The 27,413-nt window shown below is 37.9% G+C and overlaps 1 protein-coding gene and 1 pseudogene across 2 annotated transcripts in view; both read right to left on the bottom strand.

Moving 5' to 3' along the window:
* Window positions 1–27,413, bottom strand: part of PTGER3 (prostaglandin E receptor 3) — a 218,049-nt gene that overhangs the window by 118,519 nt on the left and 72,117 nt on the right. The window contains exons 3-4 of one of the 2 annotated variants that reach the window (XM_007471637.1): window positions 22,361–22,452; window positions 19,347–19,867 (exon numbers count right to left, since the gene is read on the bottom strand). The exons of the other annotated variant lie outside the window; for it this stretch is intronic. Coding sequence (XP_007471699.1) covers window positions 19,864–19,867; window positions 22,361–22,452 — 96 coding nt within the window. The 3' untranslated portion in view covers window positions 19,347–19,863. Of the gene's footprint in view, window positions 1–19,346; window positions 19,868–22,360; window positions 22,453–27,413 lie in introns of those variants that run through there. 2 annotated transcript variants of the gene reach the window in all.
* On the bottom strand, window positions 13,382–14,332 carry LOC103075435 (methyltransferase-like protein 9 pseudogene; annotated as a pseudogene).

The raw sequence follows: 27,413 nt of genomic DNA, 5'->3' as shown, positions 1-27,413 counted from the left end.
TGAAATGTTTTCTCTATCTATAGCTATCGTAAAGAAAAAAAAAAAAAAGATGAATTACAGCGTGTTTCTCAAAGGCTCTGCCAGTATTAGAATACGTTCTTAGAGTTAAATATTGGAATAGATTCAGACATAATTTATACCTTATCCACAGAACTCCACATGTCTCTTCATGTGTGGAGTAAAGGGTTTGAGAGAAAAGTTTTTAGTGATGGGGTGGGAGTCACACACACGCACACACACACATAAACATATGTACACACATGGACATGCCTACAGGTATAAAGATACAAAATGTTTGTTTCTGTGCAAAACGCTTAGAACAGTTTAAGTCCCTAGAGTTAAGATCTTTTCCCTTAAGAAGTTTAGTATTTCATCATTTTCTATGTGTGATATACAGTTCCATTTTCTCCCTAAGCCCTAAATCGCTTTCTGATGTTTAATGAAATGAATAGTCAAGCAACATCAAATTAACCCCACATTTCTAAACTGTCCAGAGAGATGGAGGACCTCCTCTTCAGGTGTCCCACAACACCAGAGTATACTTGAGATACTGAGTGGGAACGGAAGAACAGTCCGAACAAAAGGAATGGCATGTTTAATATTGGAGTCAAGGATTGTAAAGTAGTTCAGAAGAGTACACTTTAAGGGAAGGAGGGATGGTAAAGTTAGACAAATGGTAAAGGTCAGGATAGATTTTGTAAGCTTTGTGAAAGAGTTTGGAAAGCAGTGATATGCATCATTAACTGAAAAGAGAAAAATGTCAAGGACATTTGTACTGAGATTTAGCTTGCTAAGAGTTGTGTGGCCACTGATGCATTCCAGTCGGGGCTGCTCATATTTTGGTCAGGTTGTCATATGTTAAGAGACACACATGGCACAGATAAGTGAAGCTCTGTGTACTCCAGAGCAGCTCTGTTCAGTATAGATTTCTGTACCTTTTAGACACAATACCTGATAATAAATTCTAGCAGTTCACAAATCCATGGAGAACTTGAAATGAGGCTAGTGCAATGAGGATGGTAATTTCAGTGAAGGAAAAATAGATAGGCTTGTTGGGGATCAAATGCTAGGAAATATGGGCATAATTCCAAAACCCATTCTGCATATCCAGAGTAATATTAAGAACATGGCCAATTTTGGTGACTGCAGGACAAGCCAAATCTAGAGAGTGAATGAGTCACAGTCAAGAGGCAGATTGCCGCAGAATCTGGCAAAAGTTAGGGAGCACAGCAGGCTTGAAGGAAAGTCACAAACATTCTTCTAGACCTGATTCATTGAAGAAGAATTGTTTTAGAAACACAAGATGTGGTCCCCACAGGTTGACCTTCATCAATCTTAAAGGAGAACAGATGGAAGTAAACATCCTATTGCCTATGAAGCGATCAACCAAGAAGAAAACAAGTGAAGAAGATACCTTGAGGGTCTTTTGTTTTGTGCATCTAGAAGAGTTGGCTGTACACTGGTAAATATTTCCCACTCCAAAATGGACACCATTTCTTTTTTTACATCTTTATTGGAGTATAATTGCTTTACAATGGTGTGTTAGTTTCTGCTTTATAACAAAGTGAATCAGTTATACATATACATATGTTCCCATATCTCTTCCCTCTTGCATCTCCCTCCCTACCACCCTCCCTATCCCACCCCTCCAGGCAATCACAAAGCACGGAGCTGATCTCCCTGTGCTATGCAGCTGCTTCCCACTAGCTATCTGCCTTACATTTAGTAGTGTATATATGTCCATGCCTCTCTTGCGCTTTGTCACAGCTCACCCTTCCCCCTCCCCGCATCCTCAAGTCCATTCTCTAGTAGGTCTGTGTCTTTATTCCTGTCTTACCCCTATGTTCTTCATAACATTTTTTTTCTTAAATTCCATATATATGTGTTAGCATACGGTATTTGTCTTTCTCTTTCTGACTTACTTCACTCTGTATGACAGACTCTAGGTCCATCCACCTCATTACAAATAGCTCAATTTCGTTTCTTTTTATGGCTGATTAATATTCCATTGTATATATGTGCCACATCTTCTTTATCCATTCATCTGATGATGGACACTTAGGTTGCTTCCATCTCCAGGCTATTGTAAATAGAGCTGCAATGAACATTTTGGTACATGACTCTTTTTGAATTATGGTTTTCTCAGGGTATATGCCCAGTAGTGGGATTGCTGGGTCATATGGTAGTTCTATTTGTAGTTTTTTAAGGAACCTCCATACTATGTGTTTATTGGCAATCTGTATGTCTTCTTTGGAGAAATGTCTATTTAGGTCTTCTGCCCATTTTTGGATTGGGCTATTTGTTTTTTTTGTTATTGAGCTGCATGAGCTGCTTGTAAATTTTGGAGATTAATCCTTTGTCAGTTGCTTCATTTGCAAATATTTTCTCCCATTCTGAGGGTTGTCTTTTGGTCTTGTTTATGGTTTCCTTTGCTGTGCATGGACACCATTTATAAACAAATATTAGTCCAGAACTATGAGGAGTTTCTTTTAAATAAATACTGGTCTCTCTACCTGCAGAACTCGACTCTAAAGTAATTCAGGCAACTGATCAAGAAGAATTAAGACAGGCCTGTAGGACTAATTCCTTCACCTCACTGAGTCATAAATTCCTCATAAGTAAACTGAGGGAGTGGGTTCGTCCATCTTTCAGGGAGAAAAAGGAGCATGCTCCATTAGCAAACTACTACTTTCAGACAAAACCAGACTAAAAACATAAATGAAAGCCAAACATGCAAGAAGTGTATTTTAGAGTGAGATTCTGTTCCACACAGAGCTGATGTAAATTTCATAATTATGCGTCACCTTTCAAACATAATATCTGATAATAAATTCTAGAATTTCATGTTGTTCTTTAAATTTATTCTTTTCCTTTTAAAATGCAGTATTAATCATTTTAATTTCAATGTGTCCAATAAAATCTAAATGTTAACCATTCATTATGTTTAATTATTTTCACCTTTGTCCTTTTTTCACCTTTGTCTTAATTGTATTCTTACCCTGACTTTTTAATCAGTAGTTTAGGCATGTTTATATTTTCATTTCCACTTTTAAATAAGAGAAAATGGCAACAAAAGATTCAAATAATTTTGCCTTACCATTGCTCAAGACAAATTTAGAGATACTGTAGCACCTATAGGAAGAGATAGTAAGAAATAAATGTTTGCTAGCTGATTACTAATCTCCAAATTTGGTATAGAAAAGGTCTTGTAAGGATGTAAGGGCATAATTCACAAAAACACAGATGTATTTAAAGACAAATGTATCAAAGCCAAGAGTAACCTTTTCTGTTCTCTGTACTTCAGTATCATTTGCATTTAGTTAGAGTTCTAGGACATTCATAGGTGATGGGGAGACATGCCAGTGTACCTTCAGCAGGGAAATGTATAGGTTAGAAAAGGTGGAGATTGATTGGACAGCACTAGTAAAGAAAAAGGAAGGAATACCAATATTTACTGAGCACCACCTAGGTACTTAATTATGCACTTAGTTATCTCACTTACTCTTCACAACAGCCCCTTATATCATTGCACGTATATTTCTTGAACACCTGCAATGTGGCAGGCACTGTGCTTGGTAGAGACAAGGCTGAACAAGAACAAGCTGGCCTCTGCCCTTGTGAAACTCATATTCTAGTACAGAAAACAAGGAAGTAAACAGACAAACAAAAACAAGTGACAAATTAGGACGGGCACACCATGAAGGAAGCAAATGAGCAGAAGTAACAAGTAATAAGAGGAAACAACAACAGATAGGAAGATCAAGAAAGACTGCTTTAAGAAAGGATTTAATTGCTAATCAAAGGAAGAAATAGAGCTGTCCAGATAGGAAATAGCAAAAAGAGTGGGGTAGCATGTGCAAAGGCCCTGGGATAAGAAAGATTCTTATGTCTACTGAGTTGGAGGCAAAAGCAGAAACGGAAAAATCATTAGGAGGCTATCAGTGGTGTTTTAGCTGAGAGATGAGTTTCTCCTGAATTAGGAGTATTAAAGATGAAAAGAAGTGGACAGTATCAAGATGTATTTTGGAGGTAGAGATATATTTTGTGGTAGTACTTGCCATGTTTATTTATTAATATCCTCCACATAACAGATGATAAATAGCCTAAAAGAATAGGAGATTACCCTTATAGTAACTTCAGGATGGGGTTATGAACCCTGCTTTCTTTAAAGCCCTTTCCACTACATCACACTTCTTTACTTTATTAATTCAAGGTCAATGTAGGTTTTATAGAGTCCTAAAAGTAGAAGCATTTGCCAGTCAAATGATTTTGAATTAGAATATCCTTTAATTACCTGGACAGTTTACAGATTTTCAGTTTGCAAATCCAAAACTTCATTTCATCTGAAAGGGGCACCACATTCTATGAGCACTCCAATATATATTTTCTGTACAAAATGTGAAAATACTCTTGCATTTCTTCCAAGGATGTGCTGAGTTATCCCCATACATGTGGAAATTTTTCTATTGACTAAAGCAGCAATCTGTAGCAATTCTGAACCATATGCTGTTCTTACCATAAGTCTTAGTTGGGTAATTTGAGTGACCAAACTGTTTTTTCAGCTTTGCTAAAAATATGCCTGTCTCTGCCCATATTTAAAATGACTGGTTGCTGATAATCTCTCACCTCGCCAAGTAAATCAACACGTGAATAAAGCTTGAAATAAGCAGGTTTGGGTTCAAAAGCTAAGCTGGAAAGGACCTTGCTCTCATAAGCTCAGTACTTCTGCAGTTTTGTTTTTTATTATTATTCTATCTTTACTGTTGAGATTCTGCTCACCAGTACTTCCATTTCTTCTTTTTCTCTGTGCATGATAGGCTTGTACTTCCTCATCCTCTTGGGTTGGCATGACATAGTCCTTGCTCTGGAAGTAGCTAGGAGCTGCCATACAGTTCTCCCCTCCTTCACTGCAGGGTCTAGTGATGTTCAGAGCCTTTGTTAGCCCGAGTCCCTGATGAGGATGACCTGCAGAGAGTCTCCCCAACTAACCCTCAACAGACATGTTGTATGAGGGAAAAAGAACTTTGCTGTTTTAAGACACTAAGATTTAGAGGTGTATTGTTGTTGTTGCTGCTGCTGCATAACCTCATCTCTTTGACTGCTATAGGTTTCCTCACATTCTTGACATGAAGGAAAATACAAATTTCCAAATTAGAGAAGCATGACGGACAGTTCAGTTGGCAGAAAATGAGGAGGTTTGGATTGAAATGGACCTGGTTTTAATCCTGTCTCTGTATCTTACTTACTCTTTGAGCCTTCTTTTACTCAGATGTAAAAAAGAGATAATAGCATAGTTGTGCTATGACAACTTAATATGTCAAGTGCCTAGCGGGTTACCAAACCATAGATGATGTTCAATGAAAATAGCTATTTTTGGGAGGAGTAATGGTAAATAGACTAATGGTCTAGAAGGATATATCCATGTAGGCAGGACTGAATCTGAAGAGACTGAAGAAATGGGGGGAAAATTCCTATTTATCCCCTCGCTTCCCCTTTCTTCTCCCCCTGCAAGCTTCTTCCTAGTCATGAGCATGCCTTTCTCTCCCTCTGTGTACCCTGATGCTTTCTTTGCCCTCTTCCAACTCTGCTGTTACAAACTGCTCCCAGGAAGGTATGTATCACTCATTAAATCATTCATTAAAATAGCTGCATTTTAACAGAAAATAACTTGAGTTAATAAACTAAAGCTCCAACACGGTATTCATCTCATGGTATTAAGGTGAAAAGCAGTGGGGTACTACCTTTCACCCAAACCCAGGATGGCAAAGAGGATTCCCCAAACTTGTTAGATCCACTAAGCCAGGTAGGTCTCCTGGGTAGTCTTTAGAGAAGACTTTGATAAGGCTTCCATTTCTGAGTCTGTCTAGAATCTGCTGGGAAAAGTACCATGATAGTTTGGCAGGGTCTTCCATGGTCTCAGGAGTGGGATTGGCAGGACTAGTACTGTGTGTTTGCATGACTTGAAAATTCACAGTGACTTTACATGCTATCTCCACATTAAGCTTCATTGCAGATGATAGAACTAAAGCTTAAAGCTTTTCAATCATTTACCAAATTCACATAGATGGGAAGCAGAGGAGTATATATCCAAAACCAGTACCTCTGATTTCAATTCTAACACACTCTCTCCTTTTTACTATCACAATTTTTTTTTCTGTCCCTGGAGGAGCAAATTTGATAATGTCTCTTGACTTTAAGAGCACATGCTATTATAAAATGAAGAGCTTTCATTTTAGTCATATATTTGGGAATGTGAAATTATGCTTTCTACATTTATAAAGTAATTGAAAGAAGATACATCAGGGTTAAAAAAAACTATAAACATGCTCTTGAAAATAAAATTAAAGTGAGGTATCCTGTATAGCAATTTGTTCTAGCTGAGAATAATACCCATAGTTTCAGAGAATTTTCATCTCTTCCTACATGAATGAAAAGAGAAGGAAATTAGGAAGGATGCAAAATTTTTAAGTTCTGTCTTTTCTTTAAGAAACTATAGGGACTTCCCTGGTGGTGCAGGGGTTAAAAATCGTCTGCCAATGCAAGGGATACGGGTTCGATCCCTGGTCAGGGAAGATCACACATGCAGTGGAGCAACTAAGCCTGTGCGCCACAACTACTGAGCCTGCGCTCTAGAGCCCGTGCTCTGCAACAAGGAAGCCAATGCAGTGAGAAGCCCGCACACCACAATGAAGAGTAGCCCCTGCTCACCGCAACTAGAGAAAGCCCATGTACAGCAACAAAGACCCAATGCAGCCAAAAATAAATAAATAAAATCAATAAATTTATATTAAAAAAAGAAACTATAATTATTTTCTTGTGGCTAATATAATTTCTAATATTCTATCTCTTCCCAATCAATTTTAAACACTGGAAACATCTTGAAAGATACAATGAAAATACAAGATTTGTAGCCAGGCAAGCCTGGGTTTGAACACTGGTTTGATCATCTAATATGTTGGGAAAGCAAGGTAATTAAATCCTAATTTAGAGATGGGCCTCAAGTTTTTCATCTTTAAAATGGAAGTTTACATTAACATTCTCATAGGATGGTAGTGAGTATTGTATGAGATAGTGAATAGAAAGCATTTATATATTGTAAATTTTAGAAAATGTTACTTCTCTTTTCCCTTTGCATCATATAGATTCACATTGTTCTCTGATTCCTATTCCCAAGTAACACACAGTCAAGATTTTATTAACTTAATAAATATAGGAAGGAAAGAAGGAAGGGAGGGAGAAAGGGAGGGAATGAAAGAAAAATCCCTATTAAGAAAAACAATTCAAAAATAGGGTAGAAATACTTTTCTTTCCCTGAATGATCTGATATTGTTCTATCAGCAGAGATTTGAAGACCCTGGAGTTATTCTGCCCTTGGCCTCTTTCCCCAGTAGAGACATAAGAGATATATAAACTCTTTATAACATTCCTGACAATATCACTAGAAACTGGTCATTTGTTCCAAAAGCGGAAACTCCTTCTTGAAAGACTTTTAGCCCTGTTTGATTTTGTCATTTATTAATGGATGAAATTTTCTCAGAAATATATTTTAGGGCTGCTAATCTCATCACTATACACAATTATACATTTGTCTTTCAGACAACTGACCAGATACCTAACGTAAACCTATGAGACAGAGGAATTTCCCAGTACCCAGTCTAGGACTGGTCTTAGCTGAAATTTTGCTGTTTATGCCACCTCACGTAGCTATTTCCATCTGCACCTAATAGGAGAACCTCTATGGGTTTGGGCAGTTATCTCCACCATAAAGAAGGCTTAGTTTCTCATACAGTTTCAGAGTCTGAAATGTGAAATGTGAAATTGTTAAGTACGTGGTGAGTGTTGTCAAATGGATCATATCAATGTGTTCCCTCTATTTCCAGCAATCATTGGTATATAGACAGATACCCTAGGTAATTACAGGCATTTACAATTAGGTTTTACTGGGGAACCATTTCAAGAAAATGATTTGTTCAGCTGTGTACTAGATTAGTAACACAGTTGGGTGTTGGCAGAATCTTCCACTGTGACTGTGAAAACACAGCAAGAAGTGTTGATACAAAAAAGAACTTTAGAAATATGCTGAAAGTTTCATTATTTTTCCAAAAACTATTGCATCACTTCCCAGAAACATAAGTCCACGTCTTTTCAACCACTATTTTTCTTTTTTTTAAACTATTTGGGGCGTACATAAATACAGCGATGAAGTGAAAAAGTACAGCCAATGGAATTTTACTGGCACAACCTGTAAATCAGGATTAGATTAACACTGAACAATGTTCTGTGTGATCATGAATAGTTTTAGACACCTCCAGAGCCCCCACATGACCTGGTGTCAACAGTCAGACCTACACATCAAAGAGACTAGGACAGGCACTTGACCGTCTACCCAAGATGAGAAACAGAGGTACCACTGCTTGTGATGCTCTTTTGAAGGTTTATCTCTGCACAGGCATGAAATCATAAACAAAAATCTCCAAATAAGCAAGCTGACTCAAGAAGGCAGTAGCTGGACCACCGTTACCCTCTGGGCTCAGTAATAATATCATATACCTGTTTGAATGCCCACTTGTTCAAATGACTTTGTAAATCCTTAATTATCCTCTTTTAAATGAGTAGCATTTGGTTTCCCTGCAAACTTCAACCTCTAGATAAGTATATTGCTCTGATTTGGAACTTACCAGAGTAAAAATGTGACTATTCAAAGCAGTGGAATCAATCTGAGTTGATAACATAAGTGCAGGAATTCTTACAAGCTCCCACTCTTCCCAAAATAAATAGAGCAATTTGACTTTCATCTAATTTGTTCATTTAAAACCTGGTACAAACACAAATATCTTTCCCACCACTTGTTTTATGAGCTTTTTACTGGTTTTTTAAATTTATATCTGGAAAAACTTCCAAATATTTCAGTGTCAGAAATATGATCACGTTTGAATTGTCTTTCCTAATTGGAGCCAGGGCCGGCATGTGTCATTGAGATATTTATTCCTAACCCATTAAATCCCCAAAGCATCATCATTTAGGTCTTGTGATCCTGGAGCTTAGATCTGGCTTCCTTCCTGAATCAACCAACTATTCTGTTATGGTTGAATTGTTCCCCTGCCCCAATCAAATCCATATGTTGAAGTCCTAACCCCCAGCACCTCACAATGTGACCTTATTTGAAAATGGGGTCATTGCAGATGCAATTAGTTAAGATGAGGTCCTACTAGAGTAGAATGGGCCCCTAATCCAATATGACTGGTATTCTTATAAAAAGGAGAAATTTGGACATGAGACACACACACAAGGAGAATGCTACGTGGGGCAATGTGTCTACAAGTCAAGGGATTCAAAGATTGCCAGCAAACCACCAGAAACTAGGAGAGTAGCATGGAACAGAATCTCCCTCACAGTCCATGGAGGGAACCAACACTGCCAACTCCTTGATCTTGGGCTACCAGCCTCCAGAACTGTGAGAAATAAATTCTGTTATTTAAGCCTTTCAGTCTGTGGTACTTTATTATGGCAACCCTGGCAAACTAATACATCTTTTTCACTGCTGTGGCAGCAAATAGTCTCCTTGGCTGATTAGTGATTCCCTTTTTATCTCTGTTCCTACACATTAAATGAAAATATTTTGCACATTAGTAGTGTTCTCAGTTAGCCTTCAAAATGATGGACATGTTTGAAAAAAGGACAATGTCTTTCAGCATTGCCTTGGCCTTCCATAAGGTGAAAAAAGATGAGACTTAGAAGAGAGAAGAAGACAGTTTGTTATCTGCTTACACCTTCCTCCAAAAAAATATCGTAGCCCTTGAATGGGTACATACTAACATTGAAAAGCATTTTGATAGAAGTGTGAGCCTCAGTCATAAATAGTTAGAGCCAGCTGGGCATTCAGCCAGTGTTTTTAAGTAGGGGAGCTAAGCAACAGGAGGATTTCAAGTAGGAAAATAAATAACGAAGTATATTTGTAATCAGGAAAGAGAGAGGAGCACTACCCTGATCATTTGGAAAACCAAGGAATCCACAAAATCAAACTACTCTTTAGAAAATAGAAAAGGAGGACTGATGTCAAGGGAAAAGCAGCAGTCAGCACCTGGATTGAAGTCATGACTTTCCTAGTCCTAGGAGAATCTGGATCAAGTGAGTTTCCTAAACTGCAGCTATACTCCCAATTTCCAGCTCTCTGGACCACATTTGACATATGGAGTTCTCAAATTTTAGTGTGTATGAGAATCACTCGGAGGGCTTCTAAAACACAGATTGCTGGGCTCCAGCCCTGGGGGCTCTGATTCAGTAGGTCAGATGCAGCCAAATAATTTGCATTTCTCATAAATTCCCAGGTGATGCTAATGCACTGGTCTAGCGATGTACTTTGAGAACCACTGGACTACATCAATGTTGTCGCATCTGCTTGTTGAGAAGAATCACCTAGGAGAAGCTTATTTTAAAAATACAAAATCCTAGTCCCATGCCAAACTTTCTGACTCATAACTTCCAGGGAAGGGACCAGTATTTTCTATTTTAATAAACTTTGAGTGATTAGTATGATTAGGCAAGTTTGAGAAACACTGCACCAAATCTTCATGAATTCCATTTTTGCATCTGTCATTTTCCCACATGGTACCAATGGATGGGTTTTGCAATATGGCAATAGTTGTACGAGAAGTTAAGAATAGCACAATCACTGAGTTCTGTTAACCCTAATCTGTTGATACTGCCTATAGGCCAACCATAGAACTGCACTTCTCTTCACGGACAGATGCCCTGGGAGAAGTCTTTCTTTTATTTATTTATTTATTTATTTATTTTTACATCTTTATTGGGGTATAATTGCTTTACAACGGTGTGTTAGTTTCTGCTTTATAACAAAGTGAATCAGTTATACATATACATATGTTCCCATATCTCTTCCCTCTTGCATCTCCCTCCCTCCCACCCTCCCTATCCCACCCCTCCAGGTGGTCACAAACCATGTAGCTGATCTCCCTGTGCTATGCGGCTACTTCCCACTAGCTATCTACCTTACATTTGTTAGTGTATATATGTCCATGTCTTTCTTAATATCAACTGGCCCTGGTACTGTGATGTAGTCCAGAGCCCACACTGAAATAGGCCCAGGTGATGTAGCTTTTGCTGGCAACTCTAATACTTCTCTTTTGCTCCTTATTATCCCATAACCATGTCTTGCTTCCAATATTAATGGGGTCTCTAGCCTCAGGTTGTTTCCTCTTTAACTTCACAAGTACTTAGTGTGAGTTATACTCTAGGAGTTTTATTTCAAAACCATTTTCTCTTTTTTTTTTGGCAGGAATATTCTTGCTGGCAGCTGCAGAGGAAATCTTATTGGTTCGGCAGCTGGTTGATGGTAATTCAAGTTAACTGATTAAAGGGTGGTTGGGGATTTGCAAAGAGCTTGTAGTAAAATTGATTGGGGCCCAACTATGCCTATGTGCTGCTTTGGTACACATATAATTCCTCAAATCCAAATTGCAGCCACTTACTCAAAAGTGAGGCATCCTGTAAATGGTTTTCTTTGGACCATCTTTTACCTCTGGGGATTTAAAGTGATCTTAAGAATAGTGGCCTCAAACATATATCTAATCTTTTCAGCAACCCTAAAATGTGTTTGTTACTCTTTTACAAACAAAGAAACTGAGGCTCAATGAGATTAAATATAGAATCTTCAAGGTCACATGACTAGCTAGTGTCAGTCAGGATTCAAGGCCAACTATCCAACTTCAAAGCCTGAGTTGTCTCTGCAAGACTACAGTATTCTGCCTTTGAAGAAATTCAGGATCAAGTTGGAGAGCAATATTTCAATTTGTTTTTTTCTTGAGTTTCTAAGATTGCATCTAAACTGCAGTCAAGTGAGATAAGGTTGTGGCGCTCTTTCTCAGTTTTGTCAGTTACTTCCACAGAATCTCTGCCAACTTCAAGTGTAAATACAAACCTAGTTCTGTGACTGGAAAGTCAACAATTGGATGGTTATTCAGAAAGTGTGGCTAATTACCTGCTTTAAGTAACATAAAGACAGTTTGGACTTTGAATTATCTTGAACTTTTGCTTTTGCTCAAAGTCTCATTGCTGATTGTTTCACATCTTCTTTCTGTTCTTTCTTTCACCAGCAAGGACTTATTGAATACCAGTTCTATGCCATACACCAGACTCAGGGATGAAGAGCATATCCCTGCCTTGGCTAGCAGAGAAGATGGGCAAATACACCAACAAATTACAACACAGATGGACGTTTTATCAAGAAGAAGGTTTCCTGATAGAAGTGGTACTTGAGTTGAAACTCATGAAAGATGAGTTAGGATTAATCACATACAGAAGAGGAGAAGGGAGTATCCAGCCAAGAAGGTACATTATGAGGAAAGTACAAAAGGGCTGGACAGCAGTTTGGCATTGCTGGAAAACAAGGTGGATGTGGAAGAGGAGACCAGAGGCTCAGCAGAGACTAGATTGTAGAAAGCCCCATAGACTAAGTTAAGTTGTTTTAACTTTATCCCTAAGGTTATAGGAAAAGATTAAAGATGTTGTGAAGGAAAATAGCATAAACAGATTTTCATTTTATTAACAAAATATTACTCTGACAGTAGATGTGGAGGATGATTACAGGGCCCAAGACCAGAGTCAGGACATGGGTTACTGGGGTAATTCAGATGGGAAATGATGGAGGCATAGATTTAAAACATGGCAGTGATAATGAAGAGAATTGAGAAATACTGGTAGGATTAACAGAACTTAAAGGAAGGTTAGATATATAGAAAGAAGATTAACTCAATCTTTAATTTTTTTCTAAAGTCTTATTAAAAATATTACTGTTTTCCCTATTCCCTCCAAATTCTCTTAGTATGACATTTACTTAATTTTGCTTGAACATCTATTTCTTTTTTTATCTCCAAAAAAGTTTATTAGCATGATTAAAAACATTTTCTTGAATAATGATAGAATTTCTAAACATGAAAGAGTATCAGTGGCTATATCCTATAACCAATATTTGCAACTGGATGCACAGCTTTATTGCCAGTCTTCGTTTTATTAAAAACAATCCATATTTATTGGTTCCATGTGAAGTCATGACTATTGCTTTGCCTGGGAAGGAGTCCCTACTGCAATTAAGTATAAAAAATACCTTCCATAATCGGAGTGTGACCTGCATTACTGAGTAAAGAGTTAATAAAAATCCTCAAAGAGTTGGGTTTTTGTTTTTTAAAAACATTCCTTTTACATACTACAAAGAAATAATTAGTATTTTGGCTTTTAAAAATTCCTACATGATATTTAGAATGGCAGTCCCCAAAGGTCCTCCCTTCACATAATTGAGAACACAGACCCTCTTCCGGAGCATACATTCTTGGGGTGGACTCTGAAGACTTCAACCTCCACATGTTTATACTGGTTTGAGAACAAAGACAGCGTCATCCAGAGCGTAGTAGTCATTATACATGTCACCTTCACACAGGTATGGCAGTCTGGTGAAAGCTTCGATAACAAAACCAGCTTCTCTGAAAACTTCAGGCAGACTATTCACTTGTTCTTCCCAGTTCTGTCCCTTGATTTCCAAAATTTCTGATGGTTTATCGCACTTGCCACCGTTTTCCACATAGGGATGAAAAGGTAAGACCAGAGCAAGGATGACCCTGCCTCTAGTTGGCTCCAAGACACTTCTGATATCTTATAACAAAGTCAGGGGCTGATCACAGCGGTCCAGCAAATTCAAGCAGCTGATGACATCATGCTGGAACCCTGTATTCTGCCATTCATTTATACCAAGTACTCTGTATTTCTTCTTCTGAAGCTGCCATATCATAGTTTCAGACAGCTCAGTGGCGTAAATTTCTTCAAAATGAGGGCTCATTATTTTTGTGACTTCTCCATCTCCAGCACCTAAATCAAGAAGTCTATGCGTTTTCCAGTCTGGATTAATTTTAAGCACTCTCTGAAACTGATCTGGTGAAAAGACAAACATTGAGCCTCTTCCTAGCAACCCCTTGATAGATGTTCTAGACATAAACAGGCTAAAAACAGATGACACAAAAGAGTGATATAATTGGATAAATAGCCAGCCCGGTTTCTCAATGCTGTTGTTTAAGAAGATCTGTGTTCCTTGATCAAGGTAACTCTGAACAAAGACAGCCTGGAGTGATTCACATAATTTCTCTCTGTTGCACGCATACTACTGGTGGCTCACCTTCCTGTCGCTCGCGGCGGCCGCCGCCGGCCAGCCGGGGCCGCTCGTCATGTTCACGTACAGGGAGCGGGTGAGCGGGCTCCGCAGGGTCCACATCCTCTGCGCCAGCCACACGGACGCCAGGCTCAGACACAGCCAGCCCGCGAGCAGTCTTATCGGGGGCCGCGGACACTCTCTCGGATCACCGCCGGCGCCGGGGCAAGGAGGAGGACTCGCCACCGCCTCCAGCCGCCGAAGCCGACGCCCAGGATCGAGCCATCGCGCCCAACTCGCCCATCCAGCCCCTTCAGGGACGAGGCCCGAACATCTATTTCTATTCTCTACCAGCAGAAGCAGGAGCCTCTCCCACCACCACCACAACAATCAGCAAGTAGTTATGGAGCACTTATTACTAAATCATACTTTGTCTAGTCTTATAACAAATTTACATCCCTTTGTTTTAATCCTGAATTTCTATAGGTAGTCTCTGTTTGGTTTAACCCTGTATTTTACATGGCATTGTGATTTTTTAGTGTATAATCTCTTCTTCCCTTCCTGAGCCGTAGTATTTTAGTGCTTATTAAGTTCTCATGTTTTCTGTGTATACCTGCAATTTTATTTTTTATTATTTTCTCTAAGTAATTCTGAATAAGTACTTCTTGTCTATTTCCAAAGCATTTAAAAAGATTTAATATTTCAATTATAAGTTAAATACACTGATAAAAAGCCATGATCAGCAACCACTAACTTTCTTTAAGAAATCAGCTAATGACTCTTATTCATTTACTATGGCTCTGGTATACTTATTTCGAAAAGGAAAACACTATACTTTGCTCAAAAAAGTAATAAAATGAAAATTTTCTACTGCCCTCATATGTGCCCTCATATGTTCATTTTATTCCACAGCCTATATATCTTCAGCAATACCTTCGTTTACTTCTAATGTAAGAAATAACTTAGCTAACCAAAAGACAAGTTAGTTTTATATGTAGTTTCTATTTATCTCATTTATTTTTTTTCTAACAGCAATCACCCCATATTCAACAAATATTTGCAGTTGTTTTCTTCAAGAAGTCTAAAAAAGACTCTCTGCACCACTCAGATTTAAAGACTGACCAAAACAGCACATCAAAAAGGAAAAGTAAATAAAGAATCAACTGTCAACTAAATGCTACCTTTCCCCATATTGTGCATACCTAGTGTTTTAGGCATCACTCATGTAGATTGCAGTCTGGCCACTTAGACTTGCCATCAAGTTTTTATTGAGCAATTTCTGTGTGCTTACCACAGTGCTAGGCTCTGTAGGTACAAAAGCAGAGGTCCTGCCCACAAGGGACTTACAATATGGTTGAGTATTAAAAAAAAAAAAAAAACTACAAAAGCTCTTAAAAATGCATATTGTACAAACTATTTTTATATAAAAAAGCATTTCAGATAATGAAAATAAAATAAACACTTAGAACATGAATAAAGAGAGAAACATTTAATCCATGGGATAAGCCTAGACATATTTTGAATTAAAATATTTAGTAAAAGCCTGGGTTAATGAAACACATAAGCACAAATATTTTTTAAGACAGCTGTTAAACATTTAAGTATTCATAGTAATTAATTAAAAGCATATCAAGCAAGGTATATTTTATTCAGATCCTTAAGGTGTCTGAATAATTACAATTATCTTAACAATAGACTTCTTTTAAATGTGCTTCCAACTACTGAAGATGTTGAAAAAAATTTTGTTCTCTTAAGTAGCTTATATGGTTCCATTATAACCTAGTTTTCGTTATTTATTTAATTTTTAAAAGTCATTCTTGTAGACACTAAAAATGTAGACCAATTCAACACTGTCTGAATTTTCATATATTTCGTGGACCAAGGTCCCCTTATAAGATACATATACAGATTTACATACAAAAGATGACTTTAACTCCTCCTTCCTTGGGAGAATTTGGATAAATATAACTTCTGATAGAAGCTCAGTCTTCTAACCCTGATATTCCCTGTTTCCTTTCCTTGCCCTGGCTCTGAGATCTCAGCATGGCTTGGCATGCCTCTTCACGTTACCCTGTCCCAACCTCGTTTGGGAACAGCATAGCTGGATTTTTTTTTGCTTTCGTTTATTTTGTTTCACACTGGGTTGCAGTGGTGCTGAATGAAATCACTGGCTCTGCAATAGAATGTTGGTAGAAGTAGGCAGGAGTTTATTTCTTCCAATGCAAAAGTCATAGGTCTATATGTAGTCAGGAACCAGGTCTATACAGCCCATTTTTTGTGGTGTCAAATACTGTACTAGTGCTATGAGACCCATGAAGAAAATATAAGAAATGTGTCTGTCAACCATGAAATAGAATTTTGTCAAGGGAAAAAAGACAGGCATAATGAAAATATTTAAGGAATAATACAGTAATTATCGAAATGAGTGCTATATAACTTCAGAGCTGGGGAGAGAGGTAAGCAGATAACAAAGACATAGTAGTCCTCCCTTATTTTCAGGGAATACATTCCAAGACCCTAGTGGATGACTGAAACCACAGATAGTACTGAATCCTATATATAGTATGTTTTTTCCTATACATAATTACCTCTTTTAAAGTTTAATTTATAAATTAGGTACAGTAAGAGATTAACGATAATAACCAATCGTTATTGTACTAGCTCTTTTTCCTTCTTTATAATTTCAAGAATAGAAGAGTTCTTCTTATGTAGATTTTAGCAACCTCAGCATATTTTTTTTCTTTCCTTATTAAATCGAGAACTTTCACTTAAAGGAAGCACTTTACACTTAAAGGAAGCACTTTACACTTAAAGAAAGCACTTTACAATTTCTCTTTGGCATATCCGAATGGCCAAGCATCACTACTCTTGGGCTTTGGGGCTATTATTATTATTGTTATTATTATTTTTGGCCACACCTCACAGCTTGGGGGGATCTTAGATGCCCGACCAGAGATTGAACCCCAGGCTGGTGGCAGAAAGCGTGGAGTCCTAACCACTGGAGCGCCAGGGAATTCCCTGGGGCCATTATTAAGTAAAAAGCATATTAAGTGCTTGAACCCAGGCACTGCAAAACCTCAACAGTGGATCTGATAACTGAGTGGGCTACCATGTGACTAATGAGTGGGATACAGGGGACAAAGTGATGATTCACATCCCAGGTAAGACAGGGCGGAACCCTAGGAGATTTCATCACGCCTACTCGGAATAACATGCAATTTAACACTTATGAATTTCCACTTAATATTTTCAGGCTGCGCTTGACCACTGGTAACTGAAATCGCAGATAAGGAGGGGCTTCTGTACTTAAATTGTCCAAGGCCTAAGGACAAGGTGAGATTCGAACATGTGGGAGTTGAGTAGGTTTTGTGTGGGCAAAAATAACCATGAGGTATTAGAATCAAGAAGGATAGCATCCACAGATTTGTTGTTACATAATGTTGATTCTGTCCATGACATTTCAACCCACACAGTCAGTAAGCAAGTTTATAGTTGAAAGTGAGAACTCATACACTTGGAGGTAAGTTTAGATAAAGAATTAATCACAGTTAATACTTATTGAGTACCTATTGTGTTACACTCACTTTTTGTACCTTATCATAATAACCCCACAGGTAAGTATTATTGTCTTTAGTTTACAGATTAATTCATTGAGATTATATGAAATTAATTAACTTTCTCAAGTTCACAGAGCTAATGAGTGGCATAGCCAGATTTAAATCCAAGTTTGATTCCAAAACCCATGATTTTATTACTAGATCACATTGTCTTATAAATGGAATATCATTGTAATAAGTCTCACATCTCACTGTGCTGTAGGGAGAACAGTAAACCTGGAATCAAAAAACTTAAACTTGGATCTGAATTCCTACTTATGTTAGCTAAGTGACATTGGGCAAGCCCTCTGTAAACCTTACCCTCTTTTGTAAAAATAAAATAGTAAATAGATGACAGCTAGACAACCACATAGCTGGATGATGGACAGAGAGAGGTAACAGGAGTGTGGATATTCTTATGATGGTCTGCAAATTCTACTTGCTCAATAAAATATGTTGAATTTAAACCTGAATAAAGGGATTGTGTACAGCATCAGTTTCGTGCCAGTTACATGGTGCTTGAATTTCAATACATACTTAATAAAAATAATTGTAGTTTGAAGCTAATTCACACTGGTTCAACTAGCCAAAAGGAATGATTCAACTATTTTGGTTTCATCTCATTGACAGAAATGACAATAGAGTCACAGTATAGGCTCCTATTGCAAAACTACTGATACCATATTATCATCTCTTTCTAAGATATCCTCGTAGGTGACAGCATGGCCCTTAGGTCCCTAAAGAAGGGGCACTCAATAAATATGTGTTGAATTAAGTGAATGGGATGAGGGAAAAGAAGGAGGAAGGGAGTGGGAAAGAAAGGCAAGAGAAAGAAATGTTGGTTGAATTTATGAGCAGGTAAGGGTACATTAGCTGAGAGATAGTAGATGACTCAAAGTACTTTTTTTAAAGTTCACAGAATTTCTTATCTCAGACAAACTAGACCCTTTTATTTCATAAAAAAGTAACACAACTTGGGTTTCCCTGGTGGCGCAGTGGTTGAGAGTCCGCCTGCCGATGCAGCGGACACGGGTTCGTGACCTGGTCCGGAAAGATCCCACATGCCGCGGAGTGGCTGGGCCCGTGAGCCATGGCCGCTGAGCCTGCGCATCTGGAGCCTGTGCTCCGCAGCGGGAGAGGCCTGCGTACCGCAAAAAAAAAAAAAAAAAAAAGCAAAAGCAGAGCCAAGCGAAAAAAAAAAAAAAAAAAAAAAAAAAAATAACAAAACTTGATAGTTGATAACTATGTCATTTATTAATTTTGTCTTTTGTATGCCACCCAAGAAAAAATTGTAAGAAATGCTGAATTGATAGTGGTGGATCAGAGGCTGCACCCGGATTTTTTAATGCTCCAACTCAACAGTTCACCCCTTAGCTTCATTATTATTTTCTATGACATTTCAAGACAGCTCTTCGTTGCATCACACCTTTCAGTCTTCAAAGACAGAGAAATAACAATTATGCTGATTCCTGAATTACTAAATGACATATAACCAGAATACAGACTTAAGGACTTTTAGTTCCCAGCTTAGCCCAGAAGAACACATCTCCAAAACATTAATCACACATTTTGCATAAATATCTTTGGTCATGGTACCCTCCTGCCTTCATTTGGCATCCTTTTCTATCTCGTGAAGTTTATGTCTTATTAATTGAATTCTTGCTCTCAGTAAGTTGACTTTTCACTGACAAAAACTTTTACTGACTTTACAAACTCATATTGTAAAATCAAAACTACCATAAAATGTAAAGATACCCACATCAGTTGAGATTCACATAAGGGTTTGAAGTTGGGGGAAAACTCATGAAGGATGGGGTTTTCTTTTTCTCATTTTTTCACCAGTCACCACCTGTGCAATCGTGCCCAGCTTCTTAAATATATACTCAAAATCCAGTCCCAGAAACCAATTTTTAATACTCAAAGACACATATTACAGTAATAAACTTGGTCTCAGTGGATATTACTGACAAGAAAAAACATTAAAAATTTTTAAAAGATGTAAAAGAAGAAAAATTCCAAATCAAAATATAAAATTCTTCTTCTCAGGTAGGAAGAAATACACAAACTCAGGGAAGCAGGAATTGCAATAAAAAGTCCAACTCTGTTCTTTCATTATCTGTTAGAATAAAGAGAAAAAGATATAGTAAGCATGGATAGGAATACTTTTGTTTTTGTATGGTGTGAGGACTAAGATGTAAGTGTGGAATATAATGTCTTAGACATCAAAACATTCTTGTTTGAAGTAATTACATCTGTGTTTTGTAAATAAAAGCAATTTAAATAATTCTGGATTTGGGATCATGTAAGCCTCCGGCTCATTTAATTACACTAAGTGTATGCCTTCATTCTGAGCAATTTTTCTGGTTTCCAAGATTGTAATCCAGAAGAATAATCAAATTATAAAACTATATCAATTGTATAAACATTGAATGGTCAAATAATCTTGACTTAAAAACAAGCCCTAATCAGTATCTAACCACACTCTAAAAACATCAGGAAGAGTACTGATTAAAAGAGCCATGAAATACAATTTTTCTCCTATCAAACCAACAATGTATTGTGTGTGTGTTTTAAGATAACATACAGTGCTGGTTAGAACAAAGCAAAGTAGAAACTCTCACACATTGCTGAAGAAATTTTAAATCTCTAGTAATTCTTTTTGAAAGCAGTCAGACTATAGGCATCTTTCAATATTAAAAATTTATATATTATTTATTCCTTAAAGTATACTTTTGGTAAAAACAATCACAAATATATATTTTTTAATTCTGCATTTCAGTCTTTGGGTAATAGATACAACTCTATCCATCATGGTGCCAAATTTGAACACACATAATGATTAAGTAAACTATAATATATTTTTTAATAGGCTGTTACATAAATATTAAAGTTACTTTAAAAATAATTTGTAAATAATCTGAGGAATGCTTATTTTATGTTAAATAAAGTAAAAAAAACAAGATACAATAATGAGTATATATTATTATAAGTATGTAAAACTAAATCAAGGAAAGTGTAGGGGAAAATGAAGAGAAATACACTAAAATGATGGTGGGTTTTTCTTGAGTAGTGGAAGTAAAGTTTGGTAAGTTGCCTTTCTTTCTAATTTTCTTTATTTTCCAAAGTTTCTATAGAGAGCCTGGCTTATTTATATAATGAGAGGAAGTACGATAAGATTTACTTTAAAAAATTAAAAGTGGGATTAGGATGAACCTACCAATAATGAGATGGGAGCTGGGTATCTCCCTTCTTTTGTTTTCCAAGGGATCTGTGTTCATAGCAAAACAGTGCCTGCAATATGTATATTACAGGCAGATATCCAGGGGAAGGATATAAGATCATAAAAGTGAGTTGAGTAAAAACTTTATTGGCCCTGTGATTTTTGAGGTATGTTCCAGAAGCAACCAGCTTATTCTTATCCTTTGGGCATTGTTGCACAGTATTTATTGAAAAACTCATTTAGATCTTGCCCTGAAGAACAGAAGTGATTATCTCTCAGTTACTGCCACTATGGGAGAACAAATGGTCAAAGAAATTGAGCTGCTTGAATGTCCACATCTGTTATAACAACTTATATTGAGTAGAGGAGCTATTGTACCCAGCTGTACCCAGGGAATGAAATAAAACGAACATGCTGACTTTCCATTAAAAATGAAGGGTTCAACTTATTTGAAAAGACATGTGCTATCTTTGAAAATAAATTAAAACTTTTTACATGCTCTCATTAAAACAAAAAAGATCACACAATGCAATGATACACAGAAGACTATTCATTCAGTTAACCCTACAGTCAGTAACAAGAATATTGAAAGGAAATGTTTGAGGGAGGAAATTAATGCTCGAAATTTAGTCTGACCAAACGTGCATCACATTTGGCATTATGTTCTGTTTTCTGCAATGTTCATTCATTGAAACATATGTTTTATACAAAACAGATATAATCGAAAGGGCAAGTAAGAGTGTGCTAAACATATGGTGAACATGCTGAGTTCTGGTGCCTAAGCAAAACAGGGGTCACTTAGCTTTAAAATACTCCTGGAAGGATGGGATTAACATGTACACAATACTACGTACAAAATAGATAACCAATAAGGACCTACTGTATAGCACAGGGAACTATGCTCAGTATTTTGTAATAACCTACAAGGGAAAAGAATTTGAAAAAGAATATATATATATATATATATATATATATATATATATATATATATATGTATGTATGTATAACTGAATTTCTGTGCTGTAGACCTGAAAATAACATGACATTGTAAATCACCTATACTTCAATTTTTAAAAAATTTAAGAAATACTCCTGGAGACTGTTCTTACTATGAAAAGTGATGTGCAAGCTCTTTCACTACATGAGAGTTGGTCAGTTCCAAGAGCAGCCTGGAGCCAGTCTCAGAAAGCTTAATTGGAGGAAATGTAAGTGAAGTTGTAAAAAACAACAGTAGCTCCTCTGGGGAATCTAGTCCTCCTTAATCAGATGTGTGTGCTTAGCTTGCATTTTAATTCTTAGAGGTATTCTGCCTTTGTAACATGAACTCTGATCAGAACAGAGAGATGGGGGAGGGCTAAGCTGTAGATCCAGACCATTTCTACATCTCACCTTTCCAAGTGGTCACTCCACATCAAGGTTGAGGAGCACTGGTGGGGTAAAGAGGAGGAGCTGGATGCATAGTTGTTTGTGTGGTGCCTGATCTGTGAACAGACAGAGGGTTTCAGTGGACGAATTATTGATTATGACTCCTTTCATCAGATGACACTTCCCTGAACATTTTTTTAAAAAACCAGCAGAGCCCCAATCCATACATCAATGCCCATCGGTTATGACCGAGTAAAACAAAGATGTTTTAGATATTATCTCCCCGAGACTATCTCATTCCTGCCTCTGTGCTTTGACCCACACTCTATTTCTTCCCACACGGACACACCAGACATTACTTGAGAGCAGAAATCGGGTCTAATGTGACTTCGGGAGCCCTAGAGCATTTATCACAGCATTTGTTAAATGCCAAATGAAAGCTCACTGACTTCAAATGATCTTTATAGGTAAATCTAATTCTACCACTCTCCAGCTTTCAGTGGCTTCCTGTTGCTCTTAGGGTACAGATCAAACATTATCTGCTTGATCTAGCCTCCGGCTGCAACTCCAGCTTTGCTTTGAACCTTTTGCTACTGTGTGCTCAGGCCACACTAGCCGTACAGGAACATCACAAACAGGGTCACCCTCCTGCCTACCTCAGGGCCTTTGCACTTGAAGCTTCTGCTACCCAGAGTGCTCTTCCATTCCCTCATCACCTGGCTGACTACTACTTGTCCTTCAGGTCTTAACTTGGAAAAATCACTTCTTCAGAGAATACCCCATTGACCAGGACTGGTCTCCCACTGTGTGACCCACTATTTTCTTTTCAAGAATTCATTGTAGTTTGTAACGACTAGTTACTTGTGTGATTATTTGTTTAACACGAGTTGTTATCTCTAGGCTACAAGCTTCCTGAGAGCAGAAACCATGCCTGGTTTAGCTTATCACTGCATCTCCAGCAGCTACCACAGTGCCTGGCACATAGGTGACGGTCTGTAAGTATTTGTGGCCTGAATGAACAATGCTGCATAATTTGCCCTGAGGCCCATCCCTCAACAGCATTCTACAAATAATCGCTTAAATTCATTCGATGCAATAAAATATTGAAATATACACATTTCGACAAAGTTGAAATACATAAAAAGAAAATATACCTGAAAAATGTTTCCTTTTTATACATTTCTTAGTAATTCTCTTACAAGAACTAGCAAAATGAAATAAAATTCTTATAAGAAATTGTTACAAGAAAGAACAAAAAGAAATTGAATTCAATGTATCCTTAGTCAGTCTTTTTATCAGATTGCTAGAGTCCTTTTTTTCTCAAGAGTATAGTTAAGATCATCTTAAATAGCACGTCCAACCCAAGTGGCGTGACATTATATAAAATGTCCAGACAGACATGTGGTTCTCCAGTTCTTGACTGTGTTAAGCAAATAGACAATTTTTTATTTTAGGAAGGCAGTGTTACTTGAAGGACAATAAAATGACATGTCTTCATTGCAACAAAAAAATATAATTTGGTCAATATCTATTTCAGAGCAAACAGAAGATGTTCAGGGACACTTTTTATAGAAACATTGTGGATCTGGAAGAATGGTCAGAGTCGAGGTCAAAATAGAAAAGAAAAACAAAACAGGTTTTCCTCTTCATTCTCTGAGACTTTCAGAATCGCCTGTGTGCCCATGTATGAGAAGACCCTTCATATGTTAAAGACCAATCTGGTTAGGTTGGGTCCCTTCACTAGAGGACCGCTAAGTTTCTCTTCCTGCTGTCATGCTGCTTAGGTTCTCATTCAGAGGACTGCTTTAACTAAGTAAATACACTTGAGATTGCATTATTTGTTGGCCCAACTTTAAGAGCAAATATAACAGTAGGCATTTTGGTATCATATGCCTGTCCAATGTCAAGTAGCAGGAAAAGAAGGAACTAAAGAGAAATGAGGCACTGCAAGGTAATAGGTGAAGAGCCGTGAGTTCTGAAGCATGGTATGGTGCCCTGTTCCACTCCCTAATCCACTCCCCTGGTGGAACCCATCTCCCTTATGGACATTCTCCTTGATTCACTCCGTCATTCACATTACAAAATTTTGCTTCACGGTCACACCTAATTCTGCAGCTTACTCTGCCCCTGCATTTCATGCCAATTTTCTCTCCTGTGTGTCTCTTTTATTTCACTCCTTCTCTCCAGTCTTCACATCATTGTTCAGATTCTCACCCTCATTCTTCTTGTCCAGTGTATCAATCTGAACTATATGAAATTCACATTTTTGTTGGATCAAAAATGGTTGGATATTGGAAATTATATCTGATTTAACCTAATAACAGCCTTCTAACTAACTAGTGTTTCTGACTGGAGTCTTTCTTTCCTCTAACACATCCTTCGTATTGTTTCCAAGGCAAACCTTGGCAAATCCTAAACATCTTTGAAGGTTCCCCACTGCTACAGGATAAAGTTCTGAAGTACCTAAAGTGCATCACTGAGTGGTTCCAACCTCCACCTCTGGGTTTATCTCCTGCTTCTCCTCTTCGTGTGACCCTTGATTCAATCCTATAAACTACTCACACTTCCAGAAACCTGCCAATGCTCTTTTACATCTAATTACTATGGAGTTTGCTATTCCCCTTCTAAAATGCCTCTCTCTACTTCTGTCCAGAATCAATTGTACTTTTCCTCCAAGATCCAGTCTTTTGTTTTCTCGGAAAAGTATCTTTCCTTCTATCATATTACCATGGCATCATATACATTATTCAAGATGTAATTATCTCATTATATTGTACTGGATTGGCCAAAACGTTCATTTGGGTTTTTCCTTAACATCTTACAGAAAAACCCGAACAAACTTTTTGGCAAACCCAATACTTATCAGTGTGTCGGTTTCTCACTTTCTGATTCATATCAGGAGCCCAATAAATGTTTGTGAGTAAAACAGCATTCTAAGAAATAATTGGCTCTCCTCAGTGGTCAACATTATGAGGCCAAGGACTAAGCAAATCTTTTGGCACACATAAGAACCTACTAGGTGGAAATCACTTTATCAGGCATGATGATATGTTCATATTTTAAGTTTCTTTTGACTCTAGAAATGTGTAGTCTCTGTATGTCCCATATAACACTTGAGAATATCCATGGTTACATTTCACCTGACTATATATCACTCTAATTCACTGGACTGGGATGAAAGCACTCAGACAGTGCCCTTTTTTGAATGGATAAATGAATGAATCAATAAATAATAAGTAAGGACTGTCTTGTGCTGAGTATTCCCAGAAGCAGACCCTGAGCCAAGGGCTTGTATGCAAGTGACTTATTAAGGATGTACTCCCAGGAGAAACAGTAAGGGAGTGGGAAAGTAGGACAGAGAAGGAGAAGAAGCCATGAAGTGGTGAGATTTTAGGTAATTCCAGTCTCAGTCTGAAGCTTTGGGAAACTCTGGAGTGTAAACTACACTTCAGAGTTTATCCCATCTCCAGACAAAGGGTTTGGGCTTTCCTACTCCCATACCCATAAGTCATTGCTGCTTTGGGGAGGAGTAAAACTCGTAGGTTATGCTGGTTCTGCCTGTGGGTGAGCCTCTGAAGGTACTGGTGTGAACAGTTAGCAGCAAAACAAGCAGAATCTGGGGATGGGTATAGAACTGGTGTACGGGATCCGACAGGTTCTGCGTAGGGATCCAGTCACGTGGGATACACTCCAAGCAAATATTTGGCAAGTTAAGTTTAGCTGGTAGTGGAGGAGACTGCCCATGTGTGTAGATTGGGGAGCTCTGTTCAGCGGCGTGTCCTGTTGAAAATAATCTTTGTCACTCCTGCTACTGATGCCTGGACTCCCTTTAGCTAGGGATAAAACTTCTTAATCTATATTGAGAAGCAGTACTTAAAAGGGAATTACCTTGGGTGGAAGGAAGAAAAGGTAGAAATATTTATGTCAGGCAATGCCAAACTCTTTTACGTTTAATCCATTTAATGCTTTACCCCTTTAAGACACTGAATTTCATCCACATCAAAGTATGAGTCTTTCCTGAGAGTGTAGGATGTACAGGCGCTAATGGGCCTCTCTTAGACATCTTAGTTCTTACCACCATGAAGATACTGTCCAGCTCAAAATAAGTCCTCTTCCTCTTGTTTTAGCTAAGCTTATAGCTTTGTGTGTTCTTCCCAAATTACCAAATATGTATAATACCCAAGCTGCCGTGGCAATTGCAATAAAAAGATTGATGTATGAGTGGCCACTCAAGTCACCTGAACACAACCCAGTTGTTGGCCCTGCTCCCATGGCTTGTGGGTGGACCCTGGCTGTTAGTGGTTTGGCTGAGGATGCTGTATGCCTGTGTTCCTGGAGCCACCCTTCCTCTGTCTAGTGAACCCTGCATTAGTCTGTCTGTGAGGTTCCTTTCAGAATGACCCAGCTGCACCACAGAGTTCAGACTACTCTTCAGCCTGTTGCTAAAGTTCTCTCTGTTTACTTCGCATCATCTCACTAATTTCTCCCCATCCACTGTTTGATCCTGAACAGCTGAGGTGTATGGTCTGATCTATTGTCTTCAGAATTTCAATGCCAGATGTGTAATATATTATAAAGGCTAGCTGAATTCCTGAGGAACACAGAGAAAACTATTTGATGATTACTTACCTTCCATCACCTCTAACTACCTGTGTCCTTGTTATAGATCACCCTGCACATAGAGCTAACCCTCCCTCTTCCAACTTTCTGTTCACTGGCTCTATTCCACTGCCTTCAAAAGTCATAGACTTCCCTTATCTTGGGAAATAAAATACACACAAACACCTGTTCTTGACTGCTTGTCGCTTCCCCTTTCTGTAAGTGTGGTCCAATCTCTCGCTCCCTTTACCACCAGCTTCTCTACATGATATATCCACTACTCTTATTTCCTCTCCCTTCAACTCCCTCCTAAAAGACAGCCCCAAATAATAAAGTTCTTTCCCTTTGTCAGACACTGTTCTAAACATTTTACAAGTGTTTATTCTTTGAAGTTTGCACTACTATCGTCTCTCCACTTGACAGATGAGGAAACTAAGGAAAAGAAAGGTAAAATAACTTGTCCAGGGTCACCCACAGG

The sequence above is a fragment of the Lipotes vexillifer genome, unplaced genomic scaffold (assembly GCF_000442215.2).
Source record: "Lipotes vexillifer unplaced genomic scaffold, Lipotes_vexillifer_v1.1 scaffold461, whole genome shotgun sequence".
Classification (NCBI taxonomy): Eukaryota; Metazoa; Chordata; class Mammalia; order Artiodactyla; family Lipotidae; genus Lipotes; species Lipotes vexillifer.
Note: the sequence above shows the minus strand (reverse complement) of the source record. Positions and strands in the feature narration are given on the sequence as shown.